Genomic DNA, 13218 nt, shown 5'->3' with positions numbered 1-13218 from the left:
TGCTCTGTATTGTTTCTTCTCTGAAACACTGAGGCCTTCTGCTGAAAGTCTTAGTTATACAACACAAATTCATTTCATGCATAACATTTTTCTGTTTTCCTTCCTTACTGCCAGTTTACATTACAGAAGAGTTACTATAGATATATTTCCTACCTCTCAAAGCAGTCTTGATGAAACATTCATACCAGAAAGCATTGCAATGAGTGTAATCCACACTATTAAAACAAGGACAGAGTGTGTAAGAGACGACTGTTTGTCTTCTGGTGAAACATCTGTCAGTGTTTCCATGTGTCCTCTGTGACTCAGTCAGTCACAGCGGTAGTGTTGTTGCTGCTGAGTTGGTCCAGCAGAGCTCGCTGAGCTGTGGCTGGCAGGTAGAGGAAGGAGTAAAGCAGAGCCAGCAGCAGCAGAGCCAGCAGCAGAGGGAGGCCCCAGTCCGATGTCATTATGGGCTGCTCACAACGAGCCTGCAGAAATGAATTATTATCCATAGTGGACGGTTTACAACACTGATGGTCTGGAGCGTAGATAAAATTAAGATTTGCACTTTATTGCATTAAAGGAATTGTATATAAGATGTATTCTTCACACTTTAAATCAACAATTTATCTCCAAAATGGGCAAATTTCACTCTTCTGAAACACACTGTATACAGACAGCCTGAGACTTCACACCTTTGGAGGTAACAGAAAACACCAGTTTGAGAAAAGACCTGCAACGGCTGTAATTACAGGTATGTTCATGAGACTGGTACCAGTTCTGCCTTTAAAACTGCTCAGCAGATATAAAGAGTGCAAAGGATAAATCCAAGATGGAGAATGTTGGTTTGGAAACGATGGAGTCAGCTACATCCAGAGTAAAATAAAATCCAAGTTTGTTCACAGAACCAGAAACAAAAAGCTAAAAAATTTTTTTATTCTTGTCTCTTCACAAGAAATTCATGTTAAATTTGTGTCATTTCTGGTAGGAAAAAAATAGTACAGAGAAATAATTGTTCCTTGTTCCTGAGAAGGATCATTATGAATGCCTGTATCCTTCTGCAGTACTGTATCTGCCTCTCTCCTCTTCCTCTGCTTCCTCAGTCATCTGACTGAAACATTTATGATTTCCACAGTAACTGTGTTGTGTGACGTGCATGTGTGCGATGCATCTTTATCAGAGTGCATGCCCTGGTAAACCCTGCAATCTGCCACTCAGCTCTGGGGGACAATCGAATGAAATGTTATGCAACAGCAATCAGAAATCAAACAATGGAGACACAATGTCACTTCTGAGTCTAATAATATAATAACACCTGATTCATATATACACACAAACACACACACAGGAAGGCAGGTTGGATTATGAAATTCCAATTATATAATAATTCTTAATCTTTTTATAGAAACACATTCATACCTGGATGTGTTCAGAGATTACTGGATGAGCCTTCCCTTTATTCAACCAACGTGTTTCAGCACAGTATGTTCCAAACATCATCACTAAGTAAATTAGCTTTGGATGTATGAGGAGGTTGCGGCTTGGTATCAAATTAGTGTGGAGAAATGATCAGTGTTTGGATCACAGCTTGTCGGAGGAGTGGTTTGAAAAGTTTCAGTTGACATTTAGTTGTCATCTTGCCTTGACTCTGAAGCAGGTCTAATTATAAATCACAGCCTCTTGTCTCTGTCCTCCAAACATCCCTGCCCCAGCATCAGTACTTTCCAATGGCTCTGGAACTATCGGGCAGAGTTTCACCATCATTTAGGCTACTAGTAAAACCCCTCAGGCTGCTACACTTTGTGTATGAAAATAATTCACACAACGCTGCAGCAAACAGGCACTGTGGCCCTGAGTTGGATAAAAAACAACTTAACCTTAACCAAACCGCATTGCTTCACTGTCACAAATACCATATGCTTACAATACTGGATTGTCACTGGAGCCGGTGGCCCTGTCAGATTAAAAAGGTTGAGGTCAAGGTGAGGGATTATGAACGACACATATAAATAGGCCTCCATCATCCTATTTTTTATGGTTAATTTACATCTTCTTCTTCTTTTTTTTTTTTTTTTTAATCTATCTTGTATTTCTTTCCCTTTTTTTTCTTAAATTCTGTCAAGTCATAAGTAAATCCTTGTTTTTGGAACAGGCATCAGCCAAAACAGAGAGACCGCGATACACACTCCAGTACAGGTGGTGGCGCTCAATACCGTTTACGTTGATTTGTTCAACCGCTTTATTAAACAAAAAGAAGAAGAACAGGCGCCTGCGCAGTCCGCTGTACTAATTGTGGTTTTGTTTACATCTCTAGAAATATTATATTCTTCTTTAGTTTTGGCTTATTGTTCGAGGTAAGTTACCTTGGTTATTTTATCTATCTAATACTGTGCTGTCTTATCCAGATAATTCCAATATTAGATAGTTTGAGTGAGATATTATATGGTGTTAGCACACACGCACCGACAGTGCTGACATGGTAACTTGTTAGTTTTTGCATGATTTGCTGCCATCAAACCAAAATGTTCTCTTCCCGGTTTAAGCAGCCAAAAACCGGGCGGTTGTCACTGAAGTCACTTATTTATTAGAGACAAGAAAACGCCCTGAGACACAAGAGAAGCTGCCGAGAACGACCTGTTCCTCTTCAAGTCCTCATCGTATGAATGTATTGATGCACTGCGGTTGAGATGATGTTGTAGGTTCATGAGGATTTGACACTGTGGATATTATAAGAAGCTTTTGTTCACAGATCCACCGAGAATGATTTTTGTTTTTGTTTTTGTTTGTTTCCCCTCTGAACTTTTTACAGGGTTTCATTTTAAGAAATGTTAAAATGATCCAATATCTCACCAAAAATCAAAGATCAGAGAAAACGCCCCAAAAACTGATTTGTGGATCAGAACTTTGCTTTTTTCCCTCTTTCCTCTCCCAGTAATCATCGAACAGCTACACCAGTAACATGCTGCTTACATACTAATGTACACTGATATCAATCTAATCTCATGTCATATTTAATAATATATCAGTCAGACGGCCCAAAACAGTTCTTTCGTACTTTAACTACATTTGGCTGATGATACTTCTGTACTTTTACTTTGGTAGTATTTTTCATGCAGCACTTTTACTTGTAATGTAGTATTTGTACATTACCGTATTGCTATTTTTACTCAAGTAAAGGATCTGAATATTTCTTCCACTATTGCTCTCCAGATTCAGATATTGTCAGATACTCATATTATGAACTATGGCACATTATTACACAGTATTTGAAGTAACTTCTACATCTGCCAACTACAACATACAAATGCTGCTTTTATATTAAGATATCAGCAATAATAAGACAACGCAGTATTGCAAATAATCTATCAGTATGAAAAGGGCCATTTTAGAAAGATGAATTATTTAGTGGGAATTAAAAATCTGAATGCAGAATTTTTTTCTTTCCTTCAAATTGGCATATTTTTGCCTTCAACTCAGATTAAGAACTTCTACCACTGCCTGGGTGAAAGTATTTACTTGTTCATTTTCTCTGTGTATGACTTACAGAATATGCAGTACTGTGCAAGTTTTAGGGACTAAAAGTTTAGCGAAGATGCTTTCACAAATCACCCTCTGGATTGTATTGCATGATGGATCAGATCCTAAACATTCAAATGTTTGCACTGGACGGTACATAAAGAAAAACAGCCACCTTGTCCCTGCAGGCCTGTATGATTTGCCTCAGTTGATCGCTGCGCACGATGAGTTCAGAGCCGGCCAGCCTGGAGAGCCTTTGTGTGCTGTACCAGAGTGATGACTACATCGTGGTGGACAAGCACTGGGACATCCGCATCGACAGCAAGATGTGGTACGAGAAGCAGACCGTGCAGGCACAGCTTTGCCACCACTTCCCTCAGCTGGCGGACCCGAGCACCTACTACGGATTTAGGTCAGAATCACATTTATTAATCTGCTCGATTGCAACGTGCTCATGAAAAGCAATGGTCCAATTGTCTTTCTTCTCTTCTCCCAGGTTCTGCCATCAGCTGGATTTCTCCACCAGCGGGGCTCTTTGTGTTGCCCTCAATAAGGCTGCAGCCGGCCGGGCTTACCGCTGCTTCAAGGACCGCACCGTCACCAAAGCTTACCTCGCTCTGGTAGGGAACACATACACAGTGACACACATGCACACAGCAGCGTTGTTACCGCACATCTGTCTGTCTTCAACACTGCAATGAATACTTTTTCTAACTATGTGTTAATCAAAATATCGAATTTGCTCAATTAGGTGTTATTTTGCTTTCCAGGTACGTGGGTGGGTTGAAGAAGAGACACAAACTCTGGATTTCTCCATCGGCAAGAACTCCACGGAGGGAAAAACACATATGATGTGCGTCGAGGGAACAGAAGGTACGTGAAGCTGGCTTGGTTTGCACTTTATGAGCAGGGACAACACTGGAGGATGTTTTGAATTTTGAAATACTCACTGAAATTTGTCAATATTTTTCAGTTCATTTTGTTCTCTTTGCTTGTTTGTTTTCTCTACAGCAGAGGCAATACATTATGTTTCGTGTCCAGCTTCAGTGTTAAATCTAAAATTAAAGATTGTCATTTTTTGATATTTCTTGCTAATCTTTCCCACCCTTTTCCCTTCAGGTTGTGAGAACCCCAAGCCTTGCCAAACTGAGCTGACAGTGTTGGAGTATGGCTTGTATGATGGAGACCCTGTCACCAAGGTGCTACTGCAGCCACTCACCGGTAACTGCCCTCATCTGTTTCCTTTCATTTGGAGGAAAATTAAGGATTTCTCTTTGCACAATTGGATATTTCAGCAATTACGTGGCCTATTTCTTACATCTTAGAAACACACAATGCTACAGAAAATGTGTCAACTCTTTCCGGTTTTGAAATTCTTCATACATTACAAGCCAAAAAAGTGCAAAATAAAATCATATAAACATGGATGTGAAAGGTCCCTCACTTATTAACTGTTGACTTATGTTAATAAATGGTAAATACTTAAACAAGTATCTCTTATTCAAGGATTATAGAGAGAGATTATTTCGGCCTTGAGTTACCCGTATTTAATAAAAAAAAAAAAAGTTGTGGCTCAGTTGTGAAACATCTCTCTCCCTCTCCGGCTCCTCTCTACTACCTTTCCGCTCAGGCCGAACCCACCAGTTACGGGTCCACTGCAGCGCCATAGGCCACCCCATCGTCGGGGACTTCACCTACAGCTCGGGAGTGGACGACACCCCGTACCGCATGATGCTGCACGCCCACCTCCTCCACATTCCCCTGCAGCCCCAACCCCTGCTCGTCCCAGCGGGGGACCCCTTCGTCCCCACGGCAGATCCCAAGTGGCTCCCGCAGCGCTCGGCGCGGCCCCTGGCGGCCACTGTGGAGGCCCTGCTGGAGAGCAGGGTGGAGGAGGACAGGAAGAGGAAAGAGGAGGAGCGAGACAGAGTGAGACGAGAGGAGGAGAGGAAGAAACGAAGGAAGGAACAGAGGATTGAGAGGGAGAGTGAGGAGCAGAGGAGGCAGTGCCAGGAGTGGCTGAGTGAATGGGCTGGAGACTGATGGTTTTTATTGTCTGTTATTATTTATCTTGTTTTATTTTATCCGTCTACTCATGAAGGCCATGTTGAGCACGCATCCTAGCTGAGTGACCACCTGCGTTACGTTTAAAAGGAAGTGATTGAGTACCTTAATGTTCTCACAGACAAGTTAAAAGCATGACAAGGCATGTGTGAGGATATTTGCTGCTGCTTTATGTACTACTGGTATCTTCTCACTCCTGAGCAACTCCACCGCAACAGCTGGGTAACAAGTGCCTTGCTCATGTTAACAAGTCAGGGGCTGCGTTTATGTCTTTCCCCATTGTAAGAGTTAGTAATTTGGTACTTTCACTAACAAATTTTCTTTCTTATCCCATGCAGATGATTTTATCTAAATGTGTCAGGGTTACGAGATGTTTGAATCTTATCTGAACATCAGCAGTTGTGTTTTATCCGAGAGAGATCCAGAGAGAGCAGCCTGTTTTGACCCACGTTTTAAATTTAAGTAACCACTAACGGTTGTATGCAGTTCAGATGACGTGGGTTTTTCCTTGTTATGAGATCACCGTTTAATCCCATTTCCAAACACGAGTCGGTGCAGTTTATTAAAACCATGTTTGCTGTTTTCATGACGATGAAGGTTGCATAACGTTAAAGCATCTCGCCTCAGCCTTTCCCAGAGAACTGATACTTTAGTGAGGGAATAAAATGTGAGTCTGTCTTCATTTCCTGTACATTCAGTCCAGTCAGTCCTGGCTGTGACATTGTGGTCCCACATGCAAGTGTAATAAAAAACAAGAAAAACAACTTCTCTTTTGGATCCCTTCATTTCAGGATTTCCTCAATACAGGAGAAGATCTCCATTCTTGTGGAGTGCTGTACAATTAAAAGAGATTTTTTTTATTGCTGTGTCTGCACTTATTCTACACTACTTAAAGAAAGATCAAGCAAAGAGCGAGATTTTTTTTTTCCTGCTCAATATAATTGTCATACTTCTAGTGAAGTGACTTGAAATGAAAACAGAATGAAGGCCAATAAAAAGGAAAAAAACTGAACGCTAATTTTAACTTTGGTATAAAAAGGTTTTAGCATCCATAGGAAAAATATTACAAGTTAAATATTACAGCCTACATTGCATTTTTTTTTTAACCAACTTCTACGAGGACATCGTGCCAGACTTCCTGCATATCAATAAAATATCATAAATATGAATAAAATGTAGGCTACATTCAAGGAATGAAAGACCCAAAATGAATTAAAAAATAGCATGAGCCTGGTGCGAGGAGAACTGCATTGCCCACAATGCCGTTGGTGCGAGGTAGTCCAGAGGAAGTGAGACCTCAAAACCAAAACAGCTAGCCAGAGAGTGGGACGGTGAACACGGTTTGATCAACAACGAGCTGTTTCAGGTGCAAGAGCACAGAAACACAGAAAACAGATCAACAACTGCGGTGACAATGAGCTCCGGGGTGTTTTCGTACGAGAGTTTGGTTCATGCGGTATCAGGGGCAGTGGTAAGTTATTTCTCAGCTTCATTATGAATTCATGTGAAGACGTTTTTACGAGGCAGTAGGAGTATCGATACTCTCTGGTCACAGGCTTGAAATCTCCCAAACCAAACTCCTTTAAAACTTTATTGTCTCCTGGTGTTTTGGATGTAATAGTGCCAGATGCTTCATAAATTACCTGTCAAATTGAAAATGTTTAGACAACTTTTCAATTCGGTAATATTTAGTCCTGTATATAACCTTCCTAACACGCCGAATATAATAGTGTTTTTTTTAATCATGTAAAATTGCACGGCATCTTTGGTCTTAGTGCGTGTTTGTGTTTTGTGCCTTTAAATTGGTAGATTTTTCAATGGTGTTTGGTGTGATGTTTCTTACATATGGTAAAAAAATATGACTTGCACAAGTTTTCCACTGATTTTCTGACGGGAATCTGTTTTAGGGAAGTGTGACTGCAATGACAGTATTCTTCCCTCTTGATACTGCCAGACTACGGCTTCAAGGTAAAACATGGAAGAAATGTAGTTTCATTTTCAGTTATTAATCAAGTCAGTGTGATACACCTTCTTAAAACAACATATCTTTTGTTTCTGTCCAGTGGATGAAAATAGGAAGGCCAAATCAACTCCAGCCATTCTGGCAGAAATTATCAAAGAGGAAGGACTGTGAGTGAAATCATATTAATGGATCAGATTTGTATTATAATATCTCAGACCATTCATTTTTTTCACGATTGCTGCTGTCTTTTGAGACGCATTTCAGACCCATACTGTATAGTATTCTTTACTAAAACAATATTCAAGTAATAAATTCCCTAAAATAGTTGTGCACTCCTACACATCGCAGCAGGGTGGAACTGCGAGCAGAAGGACTTTAGAGATGTTTTCCTGTGTGTTTCCCCGACAGACGAGCTCCCTACAGAGGTTGGTTCCCGGTCATCTGCAGCCTGTGCTGCTCCAACTTCGTCTACTTCTACTGCTTCCACTACTTCAAGGCGAGCTGGCTGAAGGGAAAGCAGTCGGCACCCAGCACTGACTTAATCATAGGCATCGCTGCAGGTGAGGTGGATGTTGTCCAGATTATAGACACCTCTTTGTAGTCACTCAGGACAAGACAAGATTTTCCCACGACTGAGCAGGGTGACATCATTTCTTTCACGGCCCACTGCCCACATTGTGTAGCACCTACATCGTTATAACACTCACGCTCCACTTATATACTCAGTCACACATGAGAAAGTTCATCACATCAAATCTGAATATTTTAGCAAGCGCACTCCTGCACGTGTCCTGATCATGTCACAGACCCATCGTAATGGTGTCACCCACATTGCCTTGTGAGTTTGCTAGCAGATGAGCAAATGTTGGCCGTAACTGCAACACTAATGTTTGCTTTGGTGACAGTTGTGGGTGGTTGATGGATTTTAAACCGCCTCCTCGTCCTCCCCTGCAGGTGTTGTAAATGTACTAGTTACCACTCCTCTGTGGGTGGTCAATACCAGACTGAAGCTCCAGGGCTCCAAGTTTCGCAATGCTGACATCCGGCCCACCAACTACTCTGGAATTCTGGGTAAATGCCTGTTATTTGGATGAGCTTTTATTTACATGTTGTTATTTTTTTTGTTTTTTTTTCCTTATTCACACATCTATACAAATGTATACTAAAAATGTAGTAAGTGACATTACTGCAGTGATGCATGCAGTACTTGGATGTTCATGAGTTATGAGCTCTTTTTCTCTTTGGCTTTTGGTTTTGTAGATGCATTTGTGCAGATCGCCCGTGATGAGGGTGTGGGAGCGCTGTGGAACGGGACGTTCCCGTCCCTGCTGCTGGTGCTGAACCCCGCCATCCAGTTTATGATCTACGAAGGCCTGAAGAGGCAGCTGAGGAGAAGAGTTCCCCGGGAGGTAAGTGAGGGGTGAGAGTATACAGACATTATCTGGTTGAGAAGACACTGGATATGCAGACTTTTGGTAATTCTGTTCACGTGACTGTTTTGTCATGCACAGGTTAGAGGCTAGACTCAGTATGTGTGCCTGCTCTTTTTCATGCCACATGCATTTAGACGTTTTTACACTCTTATCACAGCATTTTTGGATACATTTATTTGTTCAGGACAATTTGATGGGCAAAGTAAGGGAGGGGGAGAGTGTTACTTATTCACTTTATCAGTTTGTGAGGGCAGTTGAACCATGGGAGCTCCATGGACAAGCATACTACTCATACATTTCGCCCACTACTGATCCTTTATTAATATGAATTTGTCAAAAAGCTCCAGGATTTTTCCAGATCAAAATGTGATAAGTTTGTCTTTTTCTCTCCAAAGCTGTCATCACTGGAGGTCTTCATGATCGGTGCTGTTGCCAAAGCTGTTGCCACCACTGTGACGTACCCACTGCAGACTATACAGTCCATTCTTAGGGTAGGTTTTGTGAGTATAATTATGTTAGTGTCACATGTTGTTCACATGTTTAAAATAACAGACATTTGGTAGTTTAAAATATAGATAGATAGATAGATAGATAGATAGATGGATAGATGGATAGACAGACAGACAGACAGATAGACAGATAGATAGATAGATAGATAGATAGAGCACAGCACCGTGTTGTTCACAGAGCAGGTGGAAACTAACCTTCCAGAGTAAGTATTCCAAGGTTCATAAGGTTGCAGCAGATCAGAAATGTATTTTTGGCCCTAAACCATTCAGTGCTTTATTGACCAACAGCAGGATTTTAAAGTTGTCTCTTTGTTCGACAGGAAGCCAGTTTAAAGACCTCCGAACTGGAGGGATGTGATCCACTTTCTTGGTCTTAGTGAGGACTCGAGCTGCAGCGTTCTGAATCAGCTGCAGCTGTCTGACTGACTTTTTACAGAGACCCTTAAACACACAAACAGTAGTCGAGTCTACCGAAGATGAATGCATGGACAAGTTTTTCCAAATCCCGTTTAGACATAAATCTTCTAATCCTTGATATATTCTTCAGGTGATAGTAGGCTGATTTTGTAATTGTTTTAATATGGCTGTTCAGATTGAGGTCTGAATCCATGACAACACCTAGATTTCTGGCTCGGTTTGTGGTTTTTAACATCAGCGATCGAAGCTGAGCGCTGACTTTCAATCGTTCTTCCTCGGCACCAAAAACAATTACTTCTGTTTTATCTTTGTGTAATTGAAGAAAATTCTAGCACATCCATTTACACAGCCCTTTTATGGGATTATAGTCCTCTGGCGATATAGTTACGTAAATGTGTGTGTCGTCTGCATAATTATGAAAACACACTTTGTTGTTTTCCATAATATGAGCTAGTGCCTTGCATTTCTCAGTTCCAGATTATAACTGCGAACTCTCTTTATTGAAGCTATCTACAAGCTCATTGACTGAGATGCGAGAGAGGGCTGGTGTGGAGGAGAACGTCTGAATAAATAGTTCACTGGTGTTTTCAGAGATGTAACACTTTGTCACAACCTTGGTTTGGACATTTGTGTGCAAGGAGATTGAACTCTCAAAGAAAAAACAGAAATGATCGGAAAGTGCAACATCAGTCACAGCAACCTTGGAAATGTTTAGACCTTTGGTGATGATGAGGTCCAGAGTGTGCCCTCTGTTGTGGGTGGGTCCTGTCACATGCTGAGTCGGACCATAGTTATCAAGGACACCACATATTTCTATAGACCCTCTGTCCTGGGGATTATCAACATGGATATTAAAATCGCCAAAAATAACAACACAGTCAAAATCAACACAGACTATAGACAGCAGTTCAGCAAACTCATCAACGAAGGTTGCACAGTATTTAGGTGGTCTGTAAATGTTTAGGAATTAAAGCTCGAGAGAAATTCAGAGCCACATATTCAAAAGAAGTAAAATGACCAAAGGACATCTGCTTGCATTGAAGAGAATCCATAAATAAAATAGCAACTCCACCTCCTTTCTTACGCGCTCTTGTTTCACTCATGAAACGGAAGTTGTGAGGTGTTAATTCAATGAGAACAGCTGCACTGTTATCTTGGTCCAACCAAGTTTCAGTTAAAAACAAAAAGTCAAGCTTGTGCCTAACAATAAAATCATTAATTAAAAATGTTTTTCCTGACAGAGATCTGACATGTAATAAAGCTGAGTTTAATGTGTTTAAAGCTTTATTTACCCAATTTCTTTGGACAGGCTGTGGCTGACGAGGAATGAATGTTAAATTTCACAAGTTTGCAGATTTACTATTGTTTCTTAGCAGCCTCACCTTTCTTCTTCTATAACCTATCAAGGCAGGAATTGAGAAGGCTAGCTGCATACAGGGCCCAGACTTTTCCTGGAGAGAATCAGTGATGTCATTAGCCTTGTAGCCTGGACCCAGAGGATATCAATTATCCCCTTTATCAGGCAGGGAAGACAGAGGATGTTCTGGTGCTGTCGTGGAGGTGGTGGAGGGTCAGGGCGCTTTAATCAGCACCTGAGTTACACATATTTTTGGGACGACTGGTCTGGCACATACTCCTGAAGGTTGTAGCTTCCCCCTGCTGTGTGTGTGTGACAGAGCTGCAACCCGTTTGCGCACAAAAGGAGCAGTTTTTTGATTGCCCCGTGTATAAATTCTATAATGATCCAAATCCTTCAGATCAAAAGAAACTTTTAAGCCTAATCTAATGTTTTTCATACATTTTTCAATTACCACAGTTTGGTCAGTGCAACATGTCAGCAGAGAAGTCAAAACTGCTTTCCAGTCTGAGGACGATCAAGTGTTTACTGGTTAACAGAGCGAGGTGGGTGTATACACACACAAAGTACAACAAGGTTTTATATTTTCTCATTTCATTTCTCTGTTTAAGTACGTCTATCTAGACACAGTGCAAAAAGTCAGCTTGTTCTTAGGTAATTACATTTGAAGTAACACTTATGGTGACCTCACCGCATTTTCTTTTTGACCATTAGATTTATTATATCCATGATCATACAACACTTGCTTGTCTGTTTCCAGGAACATAATGAATGATGTATCTTGTACCTAATTAATTTTCTCTTTCTGTTATATTATACTACACTGATTATTATCTGCTTATTATGCATATTTAACTGTGTTTTGATTTTTTTTTACCCTGGTTCTCTGCTGTAGGAAGTATGGCATGCTGGGTCTGTTTAAAGGCCTGGAGGCCAAACTGCTGCAGACGGTGCTTACTGCTGCCCTCATGTTCCTTCTCTACGAGAAGATTGCCAGCTCTACCTTCAGAGTCATGGGACTGAGCAACAACCACGACAAGAAACGCTAGACAGCAAGACACTTTACAATCCTGGACTAGTGACCATATTTTAAAACAAAGGAAATTCATGAATCACGACTTAAAGGCCCCATGAGAGGGGCTTAAACATCCTGGAAACCTCTCATTTCCTGGAAAACAGTCAATCTTCAATGACGGCCTCATCTTGTAAATAATCCATCAAATAAAACATTACAAGCTCCCTTTAATAATACCAATTTTTCTACTGTGTTTTTCTACACAAAAGGGGAGGGGTATGTTTATGTGGCAACTGAGAAGCCCATCTGAATGTGAAATGGGCCCTTCAACTGTTTCCACCACTCGCTTTTAGCACTGCAAACACCAAGATTATAAAAGTCCAGCTCAAAGTCTCTTTAGGTAAATATACTTTGACTGCACGTCATCATTTTACAATTTATTGGAGAGATAAGCTGCTGTCCACCACCAGCAGAGCCAGAAACACGACCAGTGTGATAATAAAAAAGTGTCCTGAAACAGATTCAGCAATTACATAATATCATGAGGAAAATAGCTCCTGCTCTTCAGTTTTAAATCCTTTCACCACTTTATTAGGAAACAAAATAAGTGTTACGATTTTCAGTACAATATAAGAACATTTTATTGAATCACTTTTTTTTTTTTTTTTTTTTTTTTTTTTTTTATGTAATTAGCCAAGCTAAATTAAAATACCCTCGTGCAATAAACCTTCGCCTCTCCAAACCTTTGACTATTTGCATTTTGTGTCATAATAATTCGTAAACCAACCAGTGTCAATTTTTTTTTTTTTTTATAACATTACGACTTTGTGGCTCGTTAATATTTTTCCAAAGTACCTCCTGTCACAATCAGCCCGACGCACCTGGAACAGATCACGCAGGTGTGATGGTTATAAGCACCGCGGCAGAGCAGCTGAGCGGAGTCCGTCCACGTGCTCTCGGTACGA

General features: G+C 40.8%; 2 protein-coding genes across 2 annotated transcripts; both read left to right on the top strand.

The window, feature by feature from the left end:
• Window positions 1-2247: 2247 nt before the first annotated feature.
• On the top strand, window positions 2248-6323 carry rpusd1 (RNA pseudouridine synthase domain containing 1). The gene is made up of 6 exons (XM_069149680.1): window positions 2248-2333; window positions 3684-3907; window positions 3992-4115; window positions 4266-4368; window positions 4615-4716; window positions 5126-6323. The coding sequence occupies exons 2-6, from the start codon at window positions 3720-3722 to the stop codon at window positions 5536-5538; spliced, it is 930 nt and encodes a 309-aa protein (XP_069005781.1). The 5' UTR covers window positions 2248-2333; window positions 3684-3719; the 3' UTR covers window positions 5539-6323.
• A 553-nt stretch (window positions 6324-6876) lies between these two features.
• Window positions 6877-12916, top strand: slc25a17 (solute carrier family 25 member 17). The gene is made up of 9 exons (XM_069149677.1): window positions 6877-7030; window positions 7467-7527; window positions 7623-7689; window positions 7931-8082; window positions 8477-8593; window positions 8783-8931; window positions 9351-9446; window positions 11698-11783; window positions 12134-12916. The coding sequence occupies exons 1-9, from the start codon at window positions 6974-6976 to the stop codon at window positions 12285-12287; spliced, it is 939 nt and encodes a 312-aa protein (XP_069005778.1). The 5' UTR covers window positions 6877-6973; the 3' UTR covers window positions 12288-12916.
• Window positions 12917-13218: the final 302 nt, after the last annotated feature.

Source organism: Embiotoca jacksoni, unplaced genomic scaffold (genome assembly GCF_022577435.1).
Source record: "Embiotoca jacksoni isolate LCO1_2020_lvr unplaced genomic scaffold, fEmbJac1.0.p SCAF_15, whole genome shotgun sequence".
NCBI classification, from domain to species: domain Eukaryota; kingdom Metazoa; phylum Chordata; class Actinopteri; family Embiotocidae; genus Embiotoca; species Embiotoca jacksoni.
This window is presented reverse-complemented; position numbering and strand designations above follow the sequence as displayed.